Source organism: Nomia melanderi, chromosome 6, assembly GCF_051020985.1.
Source record: "Nomia melanderi isolate GNS246 chromosome 6, iyNomMela1, whole genome shotgun sequence".
Lineage (NCBI taxonomy): Eukaryota > Metazoa > Arthropoda > Insecta > Hymenoptera > Halictidae > Nomia > Nomia melanderi.
The window spans coordinates 18,036,636-18,061,337 of NC_135004.1; the positions used below are offsets into that span (position 1 = coordinate 18,036,636).

At 50.2% G+C, this 24,702-nt stretch overlaps 1 protein-coding gene across 10 annotated transcripts in view; it reads left to right on the forward strand.

Moving 5' to 3' along the window:
- Prosap (SH3 and multiple ankyrin repeat domains prosap) overlaps positions 1-24,702 on the forward strand; it is a 266,877-nt gene that overhangs the window by 224,402 nt on the left and 17,773 nt on the right. For all 10 annotated transcript variants that reach the window (XR_012998868.1, XM_076368719.1, XM_076368725.1 and 7 more), the window contains 4 exons: positions 12,678-12,803; positions 21,085-21,265; positions 22,371-22,690; positions 24,374-24,638. Coding sequence is in view for 9 of the 10 variants with exons in the window: in XM_076368719.1 (XP_076224834.1) it covers positions 12,678-12,803; positions 21,085-21,265; positions 22,371-22,690; positions 24,374-24,638 (892 nt within the window). In the remaining variant the exon portion in view is untranslated. The remainder of the gene's footprint in view (positions 1-12,677; positions 12,804-21,084; positions 21,266-22,370; positions 22,691-24,373; positions 24,639-24,702) is intronic.

The window sequence follows — 24,702 nt, forward strand, 5'->3', positions numbered from 1 at the left end:
AAATTTTATTTGATTCTGTGAACCGATGCTGGCACTTTTAAGTCGAACGGTTAAATAACAAATGATCAATCTATACTGTTTTCCTTTTCATATTCAAGAGTCTCATATAATTGAACGTCGTATGAAAAGAATGTCAAAGGGTGAAACACTGGCGTCGGATCATTCGTACCAAAGTTAGCCGCGCAATTTTTGATCACGTTTGCTAACCTCGTCTCACCGGACAGGTCGTAAATCATCGTTGTTCAGTTCGAACCATTATACGTGACGTTGCGCCAGACAAGCGTCGCGAGCGCTCGAATCGCGTTACCGAATTTATTCGCAATTTCGCGCTGCGCGGAGCGGCCACCGACAAACGTATCGCTCGATACACGTGATCAGTGTCGAGCGTATGTCATCCGAAACTCGGCGTTATCACAGCAGAAGCTATAAACCGGCGTCGCGCGTCTGCCGAACAACAAAGCGATTTGCATAATGACTAGCGCTATAATTGTCGCTCGCCGGACTGCGCCGCGCATCTGGCTAATTAACTCTTTGCACTCGGAAGTTAGAAACAAAGTGACTTCATACGAGCACCTCGAAGCGTAACATTATACGAAAGACCTATCAATTCCGCTATATCGAGCCAACCGACTAACAGTCTCCTCTCCGACGCGGAAATTCGAAGCTGGAATGCCCGACGTACACGAAAACGCAAAGAGAAAAGAAAGAATCCCGAAATAACAGTTCTCCGTCTTCGAGATTCGGCCGAACGATCTTCATCGGGACAATTAACGTTTACGGCGGTCGAACCGTTCGTTCCCGGCTAATCTTATCAGCCCGGCCGATTTCCGGGTGAGATTCGAGGCTTTCGCCAACGGAATCCCACGATCCGACCGGCGATAAGAAGAAACCCCGAAAACGGCGCGTCTCGTAGTAAATATTTGGCCAGCCGGTGCGCGCCGGCCGCGGGTCCGCCGGGCGAAACGGAGTCCGCGTGCGCTCGCGGGCACGGATTCGCCCGTTATGACGGATATTGATGCGTCCGCGATGTCGGAGGCTGGATACGGGTATATCCAATCTCCATCCGCGCGTGCATTCCCTGAAACTACCACCAACACGCGACAGATTATCGACTCGGACGGCAAATCGATTCATCGTCCCCGTTGCGAGTCTCTCGGCCGGCTCTCCCGCGAGAGAGCTCTCCGCCCGTTAAACATCCACCGGCCTGTCTTTTTCTATTTTTTGGCCACCTTGGCAATTTGATTTCGTATTCCGTCCGTCCGTCTCGCTCGCTTTCTCTCTCCCTCTCTCGCCCTCTCTCCCTCCGTCCCTCGGCCCAGCGCATACATCGAAGGTTTATGGCTCGTATTTCCTCTTTAACGCCGATGTTGGTCCGGCCACGGGTGATTCCACTCGCCTTTGTGCTCTCCTCGTTCTCTCCGCCTCTCTCTCTCTCTCTCTCGCTCTCCTCCAGGGCCGCCTTATCCATTAGGCACTTTAAGCGCTGCGCCTAGGGCCCACGGCGACGCGATTAACGAATAATTCCGTGGGAATTCGGAAGAGGAATTAACGGACAAAGGGTTTTATGATTTCATTCGATGGCGATCGGCGTTTCGCGACGCGCGACGAACGACTCGACGCGACGGACGCGAGAGTACGCCGGGAATTAATTGGAATATGTGTGTTATCCTTCTACGAGCGATCGATAGGCGTCTATGCGTTATAGAAGTTGCGCCGTTGATATCGCTTAATTGCGCGAATAACCTTCGCCGAACCGTCCCAGCGATAGAACAGAGTCTGTTTACCCAAAGTTTCCTTCGTGCTGCACCAAGCTTCTTCATTGAAGCGTCGTCCATGAATCCTTCATGCAAACGATCAGTCAACGATCTTTCCGCAAACTCATTTATCATCGCCGTCCTCAGAGCAAACATCGGAGTCAAAATGACCTTTCCCTCGCTTACGCTCCGCAGAAGAGGAATATGGTGATTAAAACTGGCAATTCGAGAAAATTATCATTACCCTTTCCATCTTCTTCCTCACCTGAATGTAGTATCACGATTCTAGAGGTACATGGACCACGACCAAAGAGATCGAGAACCACTGAGTTAGAGGGTCAACATACTCGGCGACCAATTAGGCACCTGCCTTTAACGCGAGACCTCCGGAACCCGTCAATTTCACGGGAATCGAATGTCCCGAACATCATTCCGTAACGATTCGTCGATCTTGATCCATGCAATCGTACGAACTCACATTAGAATTCTCTGTTCTCGGCTAATTCCCACTAATTTCCGCGAACTGCACGAACAGACGTATGATCTTCTAGGAACGGCGGAATGAAACCTGAAATAAACGCGCGTAAATCTCGCGTTAAGATGGGACTATCGGCTGATATTCGAGGATAAGGACGTTAATGCGGCCCTGGCCTCTCCCTCGCCTCTTCTTTCGTCGTCCCATCTCGCCTCGGCTGGTCCCGCGCGCGTCGTCGGGCCCGACGGGCCCCTCGTCCCGCGACTGCCGCGGATCAACGCGCGCCGAACGGGCCGCGCGCGGTTGTTGTTACGTCCTCGATCCCCCGCGTTTTATGAATTCCGGGATTTCGTAATCTCGTGGAACATCGAGATCCTCGGGTTTTACGGCCGCGGGCCGTTTCGTAACGGGCCCCGCGCGCGTCCGCCAATCGCGGCGCGCCTCTTTCTCCCTCGCCTCTTCCTCGTTTCGCGGCGGCGACCGCGACCGGTCCGTTTACGAGGACATTTCGGCTGGCAGCCGCGTTTCCGCCCCACCCCGCACGCGGCGCGGCGCGGCGTTCGCGGAACTCTCTAATTGACCGGGCAAGGCGCAAACGAAATTCGCGAATTTGTTCTAGCAATTTGTACGGGGTCCTGTCCCGCGGCCGTTAATTAAACGAGACGCTCGCGCGCCGTCCCCCGGAACCCGCCGGGTCAAAAATACTCGAGGGTGACGACCCTGGCCGATGAAGGATCGCTGGCGTTACAGCCGGCGAAGAAAAACTCGCGTTCCATCCGGTTGATTTCTTGCGTCGTCCGCGCGGCCTGCTCGTTTCTTTGGAAATTCAATTAACGATGCGCGGATGCCTAGTTTCGCGCGGCCTGTACTCGAAACTCGATTGAAATCGGTTCGATGGCGACTCTCGTTTGTGAACAGAATGGTCGCGATAGTCGTCTCATCGAGAAACCTTCAGTGTTTCTCACCGAGGAGCTTTCGATTGCAAATCGTTAACGCGTTGACTAAACGCCGTCTACCTCGTGAATTCTTCTTCGCTTCTTAGTATCATAAACCAACAAATACAATAATTTCAAGTATAAAATCTTCATCGAACTCCCGAAGAATCAACTAGTTAAAAATCTTGTCCATCTCCGATTCCAAACAGCGTCGACGCATTAATACACAAAAGACACATTTCGAGAAATATACTCTCGATCCAAAGAGTATCGATCGCAATCTCAATGCGACTCAAGGGATGAATCCTCGAGAAACCGTGTAAGCGTCGGCAGCTCCGAATCGCCGAAAAGGAAGAGGCTGCCTCGAAACGACGGTGCTCGCGACGGACGAGGATGAAAAAACGAGGAGTCGAAGAAGAAATATCGTCGGCCATCGCGACGTTCGACGTCGATGCTCACCGTGGAAGTTCCGCGACGCTGGCCGTCGAAGGTGACGCGCGTCGCCGCTCGCAAAAACTCGTTTCGTGGTTCGTTGCGAAGGTTAAAACCGTAACGCTTCTATCTCGCCGGGCTCTCCCCCCCTTCCTCCTCGGAGCGACTCGCACGAGAGCTGGCCCAAGCTCAACATCGGCGAGGCCCCTCGCCAGACCGCAATTACATCCCATAAAGCACGATTGAGACACGGTTCGACCATTATTCTCCCATACAGGGCCGTACAAAAGGGTCTCGCCGTTTAACGCGCCCCCATACGCGCGTCCCCCGCTCCTCGCGGAATTTATACACGTACACGCGTGCGTACACGGCTCGCCGCGTCTGTATTCCCGGGCGAAACCGTGGAAAAATGCTCGCGGGAGGCAAGACGGACCTGTGTCGAGCCGGGAATCGACTGGCTCGGGGGTCGACAACCTGTGGCTCCTTATCCTAGCGAAGATAATTGAATTTCATAATATTCTTCCGTTTATGAAGCTGTTATCCTAATGAATCGTAGGCGGAAAGAAGCGTTAACGCTGGAACTAAGAAGCTCAAAGTCACACGTTTCAAGATTTCTCTTCTGCAATCGTTGAAACGGTTGACTCTTTGCAGACGAATATCAATTTACTATGATCAAACTCTTATGTTAGGAATACTATATTACAAATGAACTACTCAAGCAAGAGGTACATAGTTTCCTTATTCTCTATTATTTAAGCATTCTGCATCTAATTCAACAGAATCTGTGGATTGTTACTATACTTTAACCCTTAGCAGTCTTATGTCAAGTCATATCTCTACCTGTTTTAACAATTTTTTCTATATTTGTAGTATCACAATTGTACCATTTCAATGACTCCCAAATATTCTTGAATAAATAGAGCGTCATATTAAGCTGTAATTGAATGAACCAACGTCGACGTGAACCTCGAAGCGAGAAACCAAGAGCACTTCGGACCCAAAGGGTTAAAGAATCTTCGTCTACTGAGGATTAAGATGCATTTGCGAATTTCGAAGGAAATCCGTCCGCGTCGGTGCAGCGATAATAAAGTTGGAATCTCGAGGAATAAACTGTAATTTCCACGAGGAACTAAGTAACTCGTTCTCATTGTTAGGAGAGTTCTAATATGGAAATTGAAACAGCCACTTCCTGGACTCGCAGGCCGCACACCCCTCGGTCCCGGAGCGACGCACGCGTGTCCACTCGCAGGGCGCGGAACGAATTGCGCCCGCTTATGGATGCAAATGTCCGCGACCGCGGTCGACCGTGCCCGCGTCCATTCCCCTAATCCCGGGCTGCCGGTGACGCGTTCATGCATTTATGCATTTTTCCAACGAGCCAGCCCGCCGCGTCGTCGGCGGGGAACTTTTCTAATTCGATCGGCCGTCGGACGTTCGCCGGCCAAATTGGGCAAAGAAGGGGCGCGAGGAGAGCCAAAGGAAGAAGAGGAAAAAAGAAACGGAGTCGGCGAGGACCGACGACCAGAGGCCGACTTTCACTCCAAAGACGTAGGTTACGATCCTCCGGTCGACGGTCGGCGTATTCGTTGATATTCCAGGGACAGACACTCGCGGCGCGAGAGAGAGCAACGGAGAAAGTTACGCAATTGGTTCATTGAGTAACCGCGCGCAAGATAAATGGTCCGAGCGTATTCCGGACGGTGGAGTGACCCAAAAATTAAGGGATTTGTCGACCGTCTTCGGGCCCTCGGATTTTAAACTGATTTTTCTGTCACCTTATGGAGAGATCTTTATCGTCGCAGATCAATTTGAACTCGAGTGAATTAGTTCCCGAGACGCGGACGTCGGAAATGACAACTGCGTTGAATTCTAGTTCCCCAATAAATAAACGAGCATTAATTCTTTTAGGAATAATAGAATGAAGTGTACAATAAATGCCCGTAAACCTAGTGGTAAGAATCTATGGTAATTAATATCAAACAATAAGCTAGCACTTGACACAAACATCAGCTTCAAAATCAAAGACTGTAGTGGCATTTTTTCGATCTCTCGTCACGAAGCTAATGGACAGTGCCTCGATCCGCCTCGAGATGTCCCAGGCCCGAAAGCTGCGAGAAGAAAGAAAGGGTTCTCGTGCCGCAGAATAATATTGTCTTGCGAGACGGTTTTTTCCCGTGGCCCCGCGACCTCTCGCGCGCTCGGTTAATCGACGAAACTCCCGGGGCACGTTTATGCGCGGCGCCGATTATGCGGCTTCTTAAGACTCTTACGAAGCAATTACCGCGCCGCTAATTGGAGTAGGAGCGTCGCTTTCGGTGGTCCGCTTCGCATTTTTGCCCGGCGGTCGCCGGATAATTGCGATCAGAATTGCGCCCGTTGAGTTTTTCCGCCGGGCACCGAATTTCCATACGCTCGCCGCGACTGTAAACTCGCCGTAAATCGGCTCGATGAAAACGAACCGCGTTTTTCGCCGGTGCTCGACGTGCTACGAGAGCTTTTGCGGTTTATGGAATATACTTGTTCTCTTATAGCGAAGTTGCGTTGCATGGTCATCCGGAGATTTATAGATCTGATGTTTCTCTATTATATGAGTCGCTCGGAAGCCATGCGGTTAGGTCGAGGAACGAAAAATTGAGGAAATTTATGTTTTGGCTTTTGATGTGGTTATACAATATATTTAGAACTATGAGAAGGGCTTTCTAGAAAGGACGAAGGAACGAGTAAATGATTCTATCTATTCACCTATTATTTAGAAATCTGCAGTCCTTACGTTATTCTCTAGAGAACCTATTACCACTTCCACAGTTCTTAGTAAACCATCTAGTTAAAGCATTGCTAAATATCTTCATTCGAAGAGAATCTTCTTATCGCGACTGGATTCATCAGTTTCCAACGGTGATCGGCGGTCGCGGCAACCGACTCGTTGAAAACCGACAAAGAATTACCTCAGCGACTGGGATCGATCCTCTATTCGTGTCAGTTGACGTCTCGATCTGGTTTCCCAGCGAGACGATAAAACCAGGCCTCCCCCCGATCGAAAAAAATCAGACTGCCGCGGCGGCGTGCGTGCGATTCGAGCCGCAGGGATTTAGGGAAATCCGATTGGTGGATTTAGGACGATTTATTAGCCTCGGCCGACGCACGGCGACTGCGGTGCCGCCGCGCATATTGATTCGAAGTGCTTCGGTTTACCTCCTAATTAGTCGGAACGTGTCCCGACTCCGGTGTCCTCCTATAACGCGTTTGCTTTTCAATGAAGCCCAAACGCGATCGCTCCATCGCGTTAAATCCATTCCCGTAAACTGGACTCGGTGAATTTCCGGTGTACACCCACTCGCCGGTTACACGACCCCCGGATTGCCGGTCGTTTCCGTTTAACGCGTTAACACGGACGGCGGAATTGAATCGGGAAGAAATCGCTTGCTGAATTGTAAGTACCTGTAATCAACACTGCGTCACGAGAATCGTTCCGCGTTGATACTTAACCCTTCGCACTCGAGAGGTGACTCTCAGTCACGTGACTCGATACAACGAAACTGTGAAGTTGAATATTTAATGCTTCAAATTAAAGTTCGCATTGCTACGTGAAATATTGAGATAAAACACTAATTACTTTCAGTTTCTTCGGACATTTCTCCTAATATTCAAGTGAAACTATTCATCTTCAAGGTCGCTCGGAATATTCAATGCTCTCGAGATATCAATAATCGCGAGACGGATCGTAGCCAGTAATGTCGACTAGTACGGCAGTTCCAGTTAACACTAGATTTACGGACACTTATTGTACAGTTTGTTCTATTGTTCCTAGAACAATTGATACTTGTTCATTTAGATCCTGGAAATTTGGGCTTTAAAATTCAGGATACGTATTCGTGAAATTGCATGCATAAAAATTGACGTAAACGTTTAACAAATAATGTGTAAAACTCAGTGTGCGTCAAATTGACGTGTTCCGCAATCCTAGTGTTAAATAAAACGCCATTCCCGCAACTGAAGCTGTCGTCCATCCAGCAGACGGTACCTCCAGCGATTCGAAGGGATTACGCTTTCCATCAGGACCCCGAAAGAGCAGAGGGAAAAGAAAACGATGGGCATAGGCGGTCCGCGTCGTTAAATGTCCCCGGCAAGATCAACATTTGTCTTTCTTCTTCCGCGTTGTTTCCGCCGCCCCTTCTGCCCGCGTAAAAAAGCTCTCTCCCGTTCGTTTCCTTCCGGTAGGATTCCCCCGGCGAATTCTTTCCTCGCCGGAAAGAAGTTGCTCGTTCCGCTTCCTCTTCGTCGCCCGGATCCCGGCGTGTTTACACGGGCCCGACAATCGACGGAGAGAGGAAGAAACCGGGAGACGGAGTTCTCGCTAACGAAGACGAAATTTAACGAACGTCCAGCCAAGCTTCCTCGTCGACGTTCCTTTTTTTCCTTCTTCTTCTTCTACTTCTTCTTGTTCCCGCTGGCTCCTCTTCGTCTCCGCGCTGCACGCCGGAGGCGCGCCGGCCCGCTAACGATCGCCGGCCGAAGGAAACCCTTACGACGAGGGTGTCTGCCTGCGAACGCACCGACGGGCCTCCGATAATCGTCTCGAACTCGAACGGGGTCGCCGTGACCAATAATCTGCCGCGAAAACGGTACGCGCTGGCGGACGCTGTTACGGGACTTTGATCGAACCTCGTCTTCGAATATCGCTCGAGAAGACTCGGTTTACGTTTTCCGATTGAAAATCGATGTTCCTCGTGGATCGAAGTGGAAAACTGTTTTGGTTTCAATGTTTCACTTTGAAATTTCTTAGGTATCTTGACCAGTTAATTAATTCTTTCAGCGATGAATTCTCTATTTCTTCGCATAAACATGTAATTCTTTGTTTCTCTTTGATCCTTCATTAAAATATACTCTACGTGCATTCGTCCTGCGTTCGACGAGTACACGCCCTATTTTTCGATTTTATTGCGCGCAGAACCAGAGGTTTCTCCAACTAAATTCCACAGTTAACTGGTTAAGTAAACGAAACATCTTTTATCATCAGCTCAATATGATAATCGCGTGGCAAATAATGAAATCATTCATTGGACACTTGAACATTTCGTTCCTTTAGCGAGCGCGCGCAGATGCGAGCCCCTTTTGTTCGCGCACCCCCGGCGCCATGCCCTCTAATCGTCGCGGCCGGTGTTTCGCGGCTGCAAAGCGTTCGGATCTGCGGGGAACTGGGTTCGAAAGGAAAACCCGGGAACCGCGCGGAGCAGCCGTGTCGCGCCGCTCGGCGAGACGGATCGCTTTGTCCCTCTGTGGCTAGGCCCTTTCTCCCTTTCGGTGGCGTGTCTTCTTCTTTCTCCTTCTTTCTCCTCCAAGGCTGATTCTCAGCCACACCCCCGTGCATCACAGACGTTTTAAACGGGGGACCAGACACTCGCGCACCTCGGTACTTTCGTTCGAGGCCTTTAATTTGGCACGTGTTCCACTCTTGGCTATTGTTGCCATGATTGTTGGGTGCATCTCTCCTCTCCGTCTCGCGTCGACTGGCACTCGCTCTCTCCCTTTCTCTCTCTTTCTCGTCCTCTCTTCGTTCCCCGCTCGCTTTTTGCGGTAAACGCGGCGTATGGTGGTAATGCACGGGCTCTGTGTACCGTAGCCGGCACGTGTTCCGTCTCTTCGTGGCCGTTTTTCGCCCCGCCGGCGACTTTCCGTCGGAACGAAACGTTTCCGACAAGTTGAACGCGTTCCTCTCGCCCGATCCTCCAGCGCCGGGAGGATCCGCGACCTTCGGACGGGGACCCAGAAAATTCGGGTTCACGAATTACCAATCAGTGGAACATGGAATATGTCCTGAAACAGATCAGGTAACGTCCTTCGATTAATCGCGAGTTTCCTGAATCGGATTTGATCGACTTCAATGCTAGTTTCCAGTCGAGAGGAAACGGAAGTGTTTAAATATTCCGCTCGTGTCGCGTCTGTGGAATGAACGTGGAAGTCTAATGATTCGGAAACTCGTCGTTTTCGTAATAAATCATTAAAGTTGCACCTGAGAGGATCTCCCGAAGCGAAGGTTAATGAACAACGAAGGAGCTGTGTTTCTAAATTGTCACGCGTCGTAGGGCGATCAATCTTCCCTGATCACCCACTAAACTTCAAAGGTGCGACGACGATTCCTTTTATCGGCGCGCAGCACGCAATCGGACTCATAAAGCGTTAGAAACAAGATTGAAATGTCGCTTGGAGTGACGCAGCGATAGCTTTACCTCGCAGCTGGTCAATCGCTTTCGATAGCTCTCACTGTCAATATAATTGAAGCCATTCATCGGCCGGCGAAATTCGACGCCAGCTGTCGTCTACGATGACCGGACAGTTATCGATAGAACATACCGATACTCCGGCAGTAAAAATTCATCGTTTATCGATGATTTATCGCTAATATCGTTCGTTGAGCAGACTCGCGGAGAACAGCGCTGGGGAACCGTGCTGCGTGGAAGTCTGTTCCTAAGCGTCTCTACCGAGTGTGAGAATATAATGAACCTTTGTAACACTAAACCTACCGAGCATTTGATGCGATTAATATGTAATGCTAATAAAAATTGCAACGAATCGATTATTTTCAGTGTGTTCATTCTATTATTCAAGTGAAACTATTCATTTCCACGATCATTTCGAATGGTCAATGCGTTTAAGATGTCAATTATTACGAAAGAAACACTTCGAAGCCGGTCATTTCGCCCGGTACGGTAGTCCCAGTGTTAAGTGAATAAACGAGAATCGTTTATTCAATCCTTCTAACCAGTAGAAGAATCTCGGTAGAAGAACTAGGCGAAGTTCGCTAACGAGGTGTCCGAAGTCGGCGCCCCGAACTTTGATCCCCGATTTCGGCGTGAGCGGGGAACGGCATTCCTTGGCCTAATGGAACCTGATTTCTCGGGGACGACGCGTTCCGCTCCGAATAATTGCACGGATTCAGCGAACGGATTCGTTTCGTCGCGTGATTTACGGGGTTCGCCGATCGGCGACGCTCGCGCCGGCGAGATCCGAGGCGAGACCGGCTCCCGGCTCGCTGAATTGACCCGTTTTCGAGGTTCGTGACCAAACCGGGGCACTCATTTGCCTTAATAACGCGCTCGGCCGTCAGTCGACTTTCGTTTTTCACGGCGACTGGTTTTTCGCGCGCCGGACTACGCTCGACGGTGATTAACGGGCACGTCCGCGTCGCGCGAGTCCGCTCGCTGACAGGCGTGCAGCGTGTCACCGCTTTCGTGGATTTTCACGTGGGCTGCCGAGATTCGCGATGAACCGAGCTGCAGTAATTAACAGAGTCGTCGACTGAACACTCTTCTATCGCTGGACTAGCGAAGAAACTCTTGCTCGTTCGCTAGCCGACAGGCTTTACCATGAAAGGCGATACACGAGCGAGTTCGCCGTTATCAAAGGTTATTCCTTAATAACACGTTTCATACGAACCAACTATTCTATTATCAACCCCTAATATACTCTTACACTCGGGATTCACCAACCAAATTCAATTTTATCCATCTAAATCGCAAAAACTACTGCCAGTTCTCTAGAACCAAGTCTCCCAGCAGCTACAGACTTTCGAAAGATGGACAAGCAGTTCACAATTACCGAAGGTTACTTTCCAATAACACACTCCATACAACATAACTACTCTATTATCAACCCCTAATGTTCCCTTGCACTCGGATTCACCAGCCAAATTCAATTTTATCCATCTAAATCGCTAAAACTACTGCCAGCTGCCCCAACCCTCCCTGCAGCTCTAGATTCTTGCCATCCAGTGATACAAGCTAATCAGGATACCCTCAGTATCGAACCCCAGCTCGATGTGGGAACACCGAGGATCTCAGCCTTCTCCAGGAAGATCCAAGCGAAAGAAAGCGCAGCGTAGCGTTCGGGCCGCTGTTATCGCGGAATCGGAGCGGCGCTGGTTCGCGGGGGGTGAAAATCGTGGGAAACCTCGGCGGAGAGTCCGTCTGACGCGGTTCCAGGGCCGATCCGCTCGCGAATGATGCGGCGAAAGGGAAGGAGAGAGTCTCTCTCTCGGTCCGGTCCCGCGGAGGGACGCGTCCCACGACGAGACCGGAGAACGTACGAGGCCTGTCCGCCGCGAAGATAAAGAGTGGCGTGTATACAAAGAAACCTGCTGGCACGCAGCGCGTGAGGAAGAACGATGGCGAAATTCCCCGCGCGCAGTCCGTAAATTCCGGACTTTACTGCCTGTCGTCGGCGAAATCGAAGCATATTATTTCAACGGAGGCGGCGCGGGATCATCCTCTCCGCTCCCTCCCCTGGGACGGAGAACGCGCCGGCGAGGGAGCGAGAGAGGACGATCGGGGGATGAGAGATCGAGCGTCTTTCATTACGCCGGGGATGGAATGTCTTTCGTTCCGGACGGAGGGAAGGAATGGGCCCGGGAAGAACGCCGACGAAATATTCCCCGAATAATTCGACGAGATGCCGACGAGGATAACGTTAACGGCGATATTTTCCGCGGGACCCTTCCCGATCGTGCGTCGGTAGTATTCCGCCGCGTGTCTCGCCGCACGCGAAACTTCGAACGGTTCAGACGTCAAACGGATGCGCTTTGGCTCGGTGAATGTTACCCTGGATTCTGTGAACGCGGGAACGTTTGGTAGTTTTCGCGAAGTAAGGGCTGCGATACGGATTAACCCTCGCCCTTCTGGAATCGAGGAGAGGAATCTACCTTCAGTGCATCCGTTAATTGTTTGCGCTCGAAGTGACTCTCAGTCGCTCGATTTGACATAGGAGAATTCTATTGTACACGTCGTAGCTGATCCGAAAACGAACATTTGTATCGCGGAGGGTGAAAACCGTTCGCGACCGATTATTTCGATCTGACGCAAATGCTAGTTTTCTAATCGCCTGATAAAAAAGACGAGCTCCTATCCGAACCGGCGCGTTCCCGCGGATCGGCTCGCGCAAGAACGGCGCGGCGGTTTCGTCCGCGTGTATATCCCCCGAGTATGTCCCCTGCATGAGGTAGTATGTGTTCAGTAGAAACGGGGGTGGCGGGTCGTCCCTCTGACGGAACTGGTTCCCGATTAATCTGGATATCGTGCTCGCTTGCAGGAGCTGAAGGAAAGCTTCAATTACGGGCTGTTCTGCCCGCCCGTGAATGGAAAAGCCGGAAAATTCTTGGACGAGGAACGCCGCCTCGGCGATTATCCCTTCAATGGACCCGTTGGCTACTTGGAGGTAAGAGGACGCCTTTGCTTTTCTTTCGTGGCTGTTCAAGGGACCGTACCACGCGTCGCGATTCATCGCGCGACCAGTCGTTACGACGAACCGGCTTGTCGCGCGCCCGTTTTCCCGGTACGCGTGACGCGCGACGCTTGTATCTGCTTCTATCTCGCGTTCTGATTCGCTTAACCGGAGCCCCGACATCGTTCCACTCGTCCCGAGTGAAATATTTATCCGGGAAGATCGATCGAACGAACGCTAACCGCTCGAGCGGCCGGGAATACGAGACATTTCGTATTTCAACGAGTTAGATGTGTCGCTCTTTTATTAACGTCTATCTAAATTCCGCTCGCGATACGAAACTCCGCCGCTTCGCGACGCGTACGCTCATCGCGCGGAATTAACTGTTTAACGGCGCGAACGCGGTAGCATCTGAATTATTCGGATTTCGCGCGATCCGGATCTTATTTATCGGATTCGATCGTTCGGAGCCGCGGATTACGCCTCGGGATACGCGCGATCGAATTTTGCGTTTATAGAATCGCTCCCCGAGCGTCCATTCATCCGGATCGTTGACCGGCCAGTTAAATTGGATAATCGAGGCTCTCCGCGTGCATTTTCCAACGAGCATTCAGCGCGAACTTGACGAAAGTAACACGAACGAATCCTTATTCGACCGCTCGACGAGCGGCGGAACGACGGCGCAAGACGTGTTCCGGTCTTTTACGTTTATCGCAACATGTTAAATCGACGCAACGGGCTAATGAGCGTAAATGCGACCGTAACAGGCCCGCGCGCATTACGATTATCGTTCGGAACAGTGCTGCTCGAGGAAAGTTGCGCGGCCGGCCGTACGATAAATCCCGAGAAAACCATTTTCACGGTTCTCCGACTCCGGTTGCCAGCGAGCAACGACCACGCGGAGCACTCTGCCGGCGAAACTGGATATGTAACTTCTCCGGAAAAGAGTACAAATCGAGGAGTAATTCGATTTGTACACAAATTGACCGGAGAAAACGCGCGTCCACAAAGAAGCCGACGTTAACTGGAAGCTTTAACTTTTCGCCCGCGGACGTGTTTCCCGAGTAAATTCTCCGTTCAGTTGGATCCTTAACTGTCTTAAAATACACTCCGAAAGCGCGTTGTAATTGTCGAGCGGAAAAGTAACGCGTATCTCATAATTTCCCTCGTTGCCATGATTTTCTTACTAGCTGGAACTCGCAGGATGTTGTCCTTATTACAGTCACTCTCGAGAAATTAACATTTTACCGACCGGCCGCTCAGCCACAGATTCACCCTGGCGCCGGCTCTGTTTCGGTTTAAACGCACACCCCCATTCGCTCTGTCTTTCTCACCCTTGCACCCTTCTCACTCGCATCTTTCGTCCATAGTTAAAATTCACGCAGTCACGTACACGCTCTTCTCACGGCCCAGTCACTCAAGATTCTCAGACTAAGCGTCAGTTGTAAAAAGCCGATTAATAGGCTATCGGTCGGTAAAGTGTTAAGGGCGAAGTTCGCGAGGCTCCGGTGGAAACGGATCTAGTCTGTGTCGTTCGAAGTTCGACGACGATTTGCAGTAGATTCCGTGGGCGAAAGAGCTCGCTAATGGGTTTAATTTGAATTTCCATCCCTGACCTCGCGACCATTCTCGCCCGGAATAATCGCCGCGGGGGTAGCTGAATGCGCCGGTGAAATGGGAATCGCATTGACGCGGTCGGGGAAGGTTATTTCAGCGACAAGATTGCCCGGCCCCATTGACGTTCGTGCTTCGTCAAAGAAAACAAGAGAGAAAGCATCGAGAAAGAAGTTCGCTTAGCTACGCGGACCAAGCGTCTCTTGAATATCTGGGGGTTTGCTCAGGGTCGTGCTAAGGTTTTCGTTTGCCCTAGGCCCTCTCGCATTCAACGCGACTGTCGTTCTCCTTCCCTTCCGTCCCGGAAAACGCGACTCTCTATTGAATGAAAATATAGAATATCTTTATGCGTCTTTCCCTTTTACCTACGATCGGTCCTGTTTTCTTCGCATCGACCCTTTGTAGGCTCGTATGCCTTTGAAATCATGTACCAATATATTGGCATCCTATCGATTTATTTCATTTTGCGTATTCAAGTAATTAATTAACTTAAACCTTTGTAAACTCAGGCGTGAAAGTTCGTCATTGTAATTTCAAAATTACAAGGTATATTCGTATTAATACAATTATTAAAACTATCGAATGCATTGTTCATTTGTATTTACAGGTTGATATTTCTTAATTGTATACTACAAGCATTTTTTTATAGCCACGAAAAAGAATTTGGCCCATAGAGGGTTGAAAATATCCGTGTGTTCTCCGCGTTATACCGAATCCTTCGAGAAAATCCGTTTCTTCGTCCTATCTTCCGGAAAATACGACTCGTGCTCGAATGGAAGTACCGAATATCTTTACTCCGAAGGTTCGTTTCTCTCCCCAGTTTCCGTACAACTCGTTTCTGATTGTTTCCTTCGAAATTTGCGCGAGTTCCAGGCACTACGCCCAAAGTGCCCGATAAAGCGTTCCTGGCCTCCGAGAATCGCCTTCCCCTTTCCGCGTCCCTCGGGTCAAGGAGCACTATTTTTTCCGCGGGACCGTTTACTTCTTCCCTTTTTTCGTCGAGGAGGAGAACGATTCGCGGGGAAAGGGAAAAAATCGTGGTCGGACGGCGAGTGGGGCGGTCTCCTACGCGACCGTGACGGAAAAACGGATGCCGAGACGCGTCGTGAATTCGTTCGCAGCGTCCTGCGAGCGGCGCGCCGCTTTTTCGACGAACTAATTATCATAAACGATCGATCATCCTGCGGCGAGGCGCGTTTCGACGGTGCGCGTGCTGTTGTTCCTTCGGGGGCTTTAGAATTTCGACAAAGGAGCAGCGGAAGAAAGAAGGATGGTCGAGATGACACGGACAGAAAAAAACGATCGATCTTCGCGGCGGTACAAGGTCGAACGGGTTCGAACAATATGGCGGAAGGGAAAAGAATGTACGCGATGTTCGACCGTGTGCAATCGATGTTTTTACTGAGCGATTTCGCGAACGGGAATTACAGAGCTCGATGTTTTATATTACAATTTCTATGATGCGTGGAATATTGAAACGAAATTAGGCTCGTCCCTTAACTGACGTGAATTGTCATTAAAATAATTTCAAGAAACGTCTATATTACAAAGAGTTACCAACGATGAAATTGCGGTATAGATGTCCAAGATATTAATGATTAAAGAATCTCCGGACTTCGCTCATCGAATCGTGCCATCGATGGGCGGATTAATCGATAATCAGCTTATAGGAAAGTTTCGCAGTATCATCGAAATTACGGATTCAAATAATAGGATCCCACGGTAACGAGTAGATTCTTGGGAAGCTTCTGTTACGGACGAGCAAGATTACACGACGGCCCAGGACTTGCGTTAAAATTGATAAGTTCCGACGCGATCGAGCTGATATCGCGACTATTAATAGCTGCTAAAGGAACGACACAACCTCGCGCGATTAACAAGTTTACTTTGGTTAACGATACTGATTTAATCACCCGGGAGGATGATAATAAAGAGTCGGAAGGCAGCTGGCAAGTCACGACGGCGACATCCAGGAATACATCGGGAACGATTAGTTCGGTTAATTGAACGAATAATCAAACCACTGATTCGAGGGTTCCATTATCAATATAGTTTATCAGCCATTTAGCTGGCAGCTTCCAACATGAAATAGGATGGCTTGCGCGCGATGCATTTCGAAAACGAACTACCCGGGAGCCGAGCGCGTCCTTCCGAGCCACGTATCGACAATCGAAAGTCTCTGAACTCGTCGTGGCAACCGGATGCGGGGCCGCGCCACGTATCCGGGAGAGTCGATGGACGACGGTGACTGTTGAAACGGCGATTCGTGAAAAACAAATAATCCCGGTGGTCGGTTAACGAGATCTGGATCTTGCCCGCGGTTTTCTTGCGTAACCGGATCTAGTTCTCATCCCGGTGCACGGACTCTCTTCCCGCTCGTCTTCGTCTTCATCTTCTTCTCCGCGATCGGCTCCAGCTCGCTTCGATACCAAAGAAAATTCTCGCAGCGACGAAGCGATTTTCGAGCATCAACTTTCAGTACGCGAACTTGGAGACCGCGAAACTCGGAATAGCTTGCGAGCTTCGCGATGTGCGAGTGATCTTTGGATATCGGGCAAATCGGTCGACTACGCTTTTTGAATTTTCCTTACATGTTTAGCCCTTTGCACTCCAGAGCCTCTAAGTCACCAAATGATTTGACACGGCAAAACTGTAGACTTTGATATTTAATATTGAACTTTGTATAATGCATCAATATACGAAATATTGAAAGATAGTTCTTTTCCTCGATGCATGTGAGATTTCTTAATTCAATCTAAGAAAATGTCTGTATCTCGTTGAGAAATATTGAATATTTCCGGTGAAAAACATCTGGAGTGCAAAGGGTTAGAATGAATTCCTTTGTTGTAGGGTTTAGTTGCGAATGAACGTTGAAATAATAGTATAGGTTACTGTATTATGCATTTTAGACATTCGATGGATGATTGAACGTGTCAGTTCGGCCTCGGGGTCAAAGCGACTCTGGTTTTTCCGGTTTCGAGTCCTCTATTTTCCAGTTTATCGAGTCGGTCGCTTTGGCAAATAAATGGGTTAGTCGCGACTTCTTTTCGTTTGTATTTGGGAAAAACTACTCGAGCACTCGCGGCCGTCTGAATCGCTAGAATTCCGAGCCGCTCGAGTGTCTTTGCTGTATCGGCGATCAAAGTCAAAGCCAACAGTACGGGGAGCAAACTCGGATCGAGTGATCGAAGTTCTTTGATCCCTCTGCTCGCCTCTGTACTTCCAATTCCCCCCTTTTTTCTCCTGCGCGGCACTTTATAATCTGGTCCCCGGTGTTTTTATGGTAATTATCCGGCGGTTACCGCGCAACGGGAGAGTTATGCTCGTTTATGTGTTAAATACACTTTATATACTAAAGTACACTAGAAAATAGGATTTAGCGTGCGCGATCTAACTAGCTTATCTCGTTTGCGATACCTTTTAATTACAACCGTTCCAGGGGCTTCACGGGCAGTTAACACTAGAAGTACTTCGCCTGCCGGGTTAACTGATACATAACTTCTTAGAAAAGTTGCAGTAAGCCGGCCGCGTCATGCGTCCGTGACGTCCTCGTTTCGCGAAAATGTTTTATATTGAAACGTTAATCGAATTAGATGAAGTTACCATTTCACGTGAATGAACTTCGATTGCTCGCAGCGTCTTCGGCGTCGTTTATGAACATTTATGACCCTGTAATCGTATGCGGCCCGATAATATCGACAGCGATTCGTGTTTAATGCGAAGAAGAGTCACCGTCAACGAACTAGAACGACTGCCGCAGCCTCGTCGCTTTAAATTCCCTCTAACGCGTTGCATTCTCTATGCACCTCCGCGAACCGCGGATAGTCTCGCGTTCAAAGCGCATCTGGAAACGATCGGTTAACCGGTTAGCTGTGATCGACGAATATACTCGTCGCTTCATTCCCGCGACTTAATTTAGATATGCGCTTCTTCTGGAGGTCACCGCAGGAGTTAACCCGATAACCTCGTTGCCTCGTTTCAGAGTACCAATTCGGTTTTCTGGACAGAACTGAGAAAGTATGAGTGATAGAAACAAACGCTTCGGACGAAAGTTGTAAGGTATAGAGCTAAACGTACGCTGATTGTATTTTTGTTTACATTGCGGAGATACTACGAAGTTTCTCCGATGATAATGGACAGCTCGCGTGCCGACTGCAAAGCTACATAAACGGAGAAATGGAACTTACTCGCGCAAAATCGTAATTTTTCAAACGAAAATCATTTCGTATAGCAGAGACTACTTTATGACACATTGGAAACCTTAACTGTTCGTTACGCGAGTAGCAGAATGTCGGGATCTCGTCGACGGACGAGCGCGCCGCGCGATGATCGGTTAAATTCGCCGAGCCGCGACCTTGGTCAGCCATGGATTTTCAGTTGTCGATTTCGCGAAATATTTCAACGTCGAGCGGACGGATGTAGATAAAGTGCGAACGTCCGGGGATCTCGGACGACGTGTTTCACTTTTTCATCGACGCAGCGGCGCACGCGGCGCGCAGCAACGCTCGCCGGATAGGAATGATTACACGGGGTTAGACAGGGCCCATAGATCACCGGTATTCGGTACCCTCGGTATCTGCAACCGTGTTGCCTTTTTTATTCCCCGTCAGCGATCGTTTTTTCCTTATCCTTCGTCCGCTCATCAATCGCTCGCGAGAGCACGGTCGATCTCGTCACGCGAGATTCACTTTCAGGGACGAGAGCTGACTCACGGGAGCGAAGAAGTCAGGTTCTTCTCCTTCTTCTTCTTCTTCGTCTTCTTCTACTTGTTCCGCTGCTATCGCTGCTTCTCCTTCTCCTTCTCCTTCTTCTTCTTCTTCTTCTTCTTCTTCTTCGACTACCTGCTAGCAACCGGCGACTGGCCGAAAAATCTAGCCGCGACTATTAATTTGCACTCGGTGCTCGTAGCCCGTCGATGCGCGCCGCCTGCATCGTTTAGGATAATTTATTCTCGAACCGCTTCATCGAGTAGCCTCGGCCCTGCTAACCTCTCGCAGAAGAACTTCGTAGCTGTTGGCTACTGTTCTAGGATCTGCTCCCGTTCCGAAGAATTAGAATACTCGCCGAAGGACCTTGTCGCTTATGCAAATCCGTGGCAGCCGGCGAGAAGCGAGCGTCTCCTCTTCTTGGCCAGTTCTTTGCACCCTGGGAACTTCGCGACGTTCTTTCGGCAGGACAAATTGAGGTGGAAAGATTAGCATTCGCGCGGCGATGAATGTTACATTTACATTTCGCGTTAATTGGTTACTTAGGGTTACACTACGCAATCGTTAATCGTTATCGGACGTCAATTATACTCGAGGTGATATTATAGCGAGCCGCAATTAGCATGCACCGGTAGTGCCATCGTAGCGCAGCAGTTACATTTTAATCGCCATTAGCAACCATGAAATAATTATTCGCATTAGTCCCGTCCGTATGAAACGCCTAACTAATTATTGCCTTAAACAGATTTATAGGCGACTCTCTTCTCGTTCGATGCGTGCCCATAAAATAATCGGCTCGCGTAAAAATCGCCCGTCTAATCGTTATTAATCTACAATCGATAGGCCGCGAATTTATTCGCGCGTTTATGGCGCGTAAAAATCCCGACAGAGAGACTTGTAAAACACAGAGTTAATTGGGACCCGACGCTGTCTCGTTCCCCTACTCGCGAGGCAGATGAGAAACTTCGCTGTAATCTGTTTCCCTGAAGTTTCCCTAGAAAAATCCGTACCGGGGGGGGAGAAAAAATATGGACTCGCGTAAAACATCGCCGGGCCGGTAATCAGATTACATTTTGCCGGGGACTAATCAGCAAGAAACTGAAACCAGTAGCGTTAACGGGCCGTAAATGGCGGATCGGGCGAGTTTAGACCGACCGTCCGTTGAAACTGAAAATACCCGATCGAACGGTGCGCCGCGCCGCTCGTTTTTCCGGGCGGCGCGGCTCGGCGCGGCTCGGCGCGGCAAAGAAGGGGATGGCGCGCGGCGTTGCCCGCGTGGCAGCGCCGTATCTCTAATTTGCATTACAACTCGTCCTCCCTTGATAATCATAATTGCTGCTAACGGTAGTCATTAGCGAGGCTGTAGCCGCGATATTGCCTATCCGTCAGTAATCTAATGCTATGAAGCACGACGCCTCCGATAATTACAAAGAAGCTGTAACCACCAGGAAGCGGCGGGGTGAATCCCCATTAAGCCGGGATAATTTTATACTTTGTACACGGTGCGCTCGGCGGGCTCTCGTTACGGGACGAGGAACGGGGCGGGCGTATCGCGTACCGGCGATCGACCAAAAACGAACAGGAATTTCAAAAAGAAAGGGAATGGAAAGTAGTTTTGGGTCGCGGTCGAGTCTAGCCCCATGGGTGGTTGCTCACCGCGGACGCGAGCGCGTCGTATAAACAGATTAAATGATTCGAATCTTGAATAATTCTTGTTTCATCCTGGAGTTTAAGCATTCTTGTTAGTGATTGGAATGCAGCGAGGTAGAAAATGTGACTGGCAAAACTAATTCCTTATCGTAAGCCGATCGCCTAACGGGAGGTTCCGTCGATCGACGATAATGAACAATCGACGGGGAGTTCTTCCAGTTACTTAAGCGTAACTAGATACTACGATGTGTACGAAATCGATGGAAAGATCAGTAAACCGCACGTTTTTTCTCTGAAATCCGCAGCTCAAGTACAAGAGACGGGTCTACAAGATGCTGCACCTCGACGAGAAACAGCTGAAGGCGATGCACACCCGGACGAACCTGCGGAGGTTGCTGGAGTACGTGGCGAACAGCCAGGTCGAGAAGATCGCGAAGATGTGCAGCAAGGGTCTGGATCCTAACTTCCACTGTCAGGAGACTGGAGGTAAAACCGATCGCTCTCATTCTCCCCGATTGTCCTGCGCTGCCGCGACAGCGCGTCGATGCAGTCTTTCACCCCTTGCCTGCTAAACGATGCTAGTAAAAATTCCAAGACATCACTTTCGAGTACTGGAAATCGTCCGCGAAATTCAGACGAGAAAGTTTCCTCCGCGCATGACGTGCAAACGACTAGCAACTCCGGTTTATTGTAGGTTGAGCGTCGAAGGGTCGAAGGTTATTGAGCCTGTTATAGGTACCTGCGCCGCGGAATGTTTCATTTCTCGTCACGACGCCGATAATATCTGCGCGAGCGATTACCAGCATTGTCGAGAAGCGTATCTCGATCGAATGGAAGCGTTCGCTGCAAGGAAAATCGCGTTTCGCCGGTGAAACAGGTCGAGCAGAGCAGCCGTGCAGGAGGAAAAGATCGGAAACTCGCTCTCCCGGATAACTGTATTCGGCAACCGGCTATATTCCTCGCTCGGTTAATTGTAGACTCGCGGGACACGTACCCGTGTTCTGTCGCCCGCGGGCAATAGACGCCGACCTTGAAGCTGGCGTCAACAGTTATCAGGTTTCCTCGCTGCGATCTCACGATCACGTTGGATCCCGCGATCCTGCCGAAGCGTTTTCGCGAAGCGAGGCGCGTTCCACGCTCGGGCTGAGGTTCCGTTCGCAAGCGAGCTACCCGCGTACCCTTAGCTTCCGTTCCAAAAGCGTCTGACGCTTTCCAGACGACTCTCGTAATCAGATTTCAAATTTGAAGCGTGAACACACTGAATTGAACTAAACGAAACCAATCTAAACTAATCAGATTTATATAATTATACGATTAACTGAAGATGTAATGCTTGAATCAGAATAAGCTTCGCTGCAATTATAGTCAGTAACATTTTACGGAACCAAATGTTTAAAACTTTAGGCACCAGCAGCAGCCGAGGAGTTAAGAAAGCTACGTTGAAATGAAATTGCCAGTCTTTCATTCGCAGCGCTTCGTAGTTTCTCTAATTCTCGCTTGCAATACGCAAAACGGGTTTGCCCGAGCGCGCTGACGAACCTAGCAATCCGCGACTCTGTTCACGTGTTCATCGATGCCGCTTCCCTTTCAGAGACTCCGTTGACCTTGGCCACGACCCTGAAGAAACCGTCGAAGGTGATCATAGCGTTGGTGAACGGCGGAGCGTTGCTCGACTATCGGACGAAGGAGGGCCTGACGGCGATGCACCGGGCGGTGGAGAGGAACAGCCTGGAGGCCGTGAAGACGCTACTGGAGCTCGGCGCCAGCCCGAATTACAAAGACACCAAGGGACTGACGCCGCTGTACTACAGCGTCATCTACAAAACCGACCCGATGCTGTGCGAGACGTTGCTGCACGATCACGCGACGATCGGCGCCCAGGACTTGCAGGGCTGGCAGGAAGTGCATCAGGTTTCTCCAGCAGTTTTCGATCTTTCCGAGCGAACACGCGTCGCCTTCGGTGGCCGTTGTCGCCGTTGCGAATCAGGGTTAACCCTCTCGCTGCCACTACTGTGGTTCCAGGGTTGACAAAATGTCGTTAACCTCTTGCGGTCCAAAGATGTGTCACGCGCGTCGAGACGTTTTTGTAGTAAAATTGCGAATGACGTCTCATACGCATCGATAGTCTTGTTGCATTAGGTTTACTAGATTCTTTCGAAGTGTATCGCTGTATACGGAATGATTAATAAACAGAATTAGTGCAGATATCGGCGTGAAATGGATGAAAAAATCTTTCTGAATTCGTAGGCAGAAGTTAGAGCAGGTCTTCGAGACCGTTAGAGGCGAACGTAGAATAATTGGTTCAACAAAAATGATCGGGAAGCTGATTCTACGGTGGCGAGAGGGTTAACGATCGCGTATCGGGACGATGTTAATTAATTGGCAGAGAAGAACCGTAGGGGATCGATGTCGGTTGAGAAATACGCCGATCCGAGTGTCCGGAGTTGCCCGCGTCTCGCGCCGGCCCCGAGATACCCGCGAAACCAGTTAACTGTGTTATTAAAGCCGGCGAGATCAATTAATTCGCGTGCAGTCGGCCAGATAACATTTTAACGTTTCGCCGGCCAACCGAGTTACGCCCGACCGGACGCTGGATACAGTGTAGCGCAGCTGGAGCGCGTTTTTTACGGGGCGATCGGCGATAAAGTCCCGTGGCCGGCTCTAGAAAAAACCCGTTCGTCGTAGAATACGTCCCGCGACGGTGCGCGACGCTGATAACGTCGGAAATCTACGCGAAAATGCGCTCAGCTTTCAGCTGACCGCGATCCGCGCGTCGTTATTGTTCGGAACGACCGCGAAGTCTCGGTGGAAACGTTTTAATACGCTGGAAATATGAAACGGAGGGATTAATTAGCTTCGAAAAAATCCTCGGATCGGCTGTTATCGACGGGCCAATCGAAGGACCGAGCCCTCCGCGGCTGACAGAGGGAACTGCGCGATAATTACCCCCGACGGCGTTATCGGTTCGAAAATAAATGAAGCAATCTCGGGACTTCATTGTCACGCCCTGTGCGTATCCCGCCGTCGGGGATTTTTATAGAAATAATTTACTCGTCGTCTCGAGTTTCATTGCCAGTTGCCCCGAACGAGGATACGAAGCGGACACTTCGGAGCAGTCGGTAATTAATAGAGCGCCGAAGTTCGCGGCGCGTCTTCGCTCGGTTCTATTCAATTTCTAATAAAGTTCTGTACGCCGGCTGTGCGGAGTAGCCTATAAGTATTTATAGCGCTGTCTGTTTTATTTAACTCTCGCGAAAATCAATAGGAAACTCTCGAATAGTCTTCGCTCCGGGGAAATCCGGATTATCGCGTACGTTATCGCGGGAAGCGAGATGAATTTTCTATCGAGACGAATGTCGAACGCGTTCGCGGTCTATTAATAGACGGCGCCGTGAACCGAGAGAGCCACCTGCCCGATCGACGGATCGGAGGACCCTGATCTCTAGAAATTGTCGGCGGGCCGCGCGATTCCCGGCGTTTGTTTACGGGAAACGCGCGACGCCGGCAAGGTTGGAAGGTGGGAAAGCTCGGTTTAATTATAATCGGGCCGCCCTTCGATAATCGATAACCTAACAGCCGTGTTGGCGTTCGCAGGCCTGCCGCAACAACCTGGTCCAGCACCTGGATCACTTGCTGTTCTACGGTGCCGACATGAACGCGCGTAACGCGTCCGGGAACACGCCGTTGCACGTATGTGCGGTGAACAACACGGACGCCTCCTGCATACGGCAGTTGCTGTTCAGGGGCGCCCAAAAGGACAGCCTGAACTACGCGAACCAAACGCCGTACCAAGTGGCCGTGATCGCCGGAAACATGGAGCTGGCCGAGGTCATCAAGAACTATCAGCCGGAGGAAGTCGGTGAGTGCCGGGACTCTGACGGGCCGGGTTGCGAATGCCGCGGAGAGAAAGACGGAGAAAATGA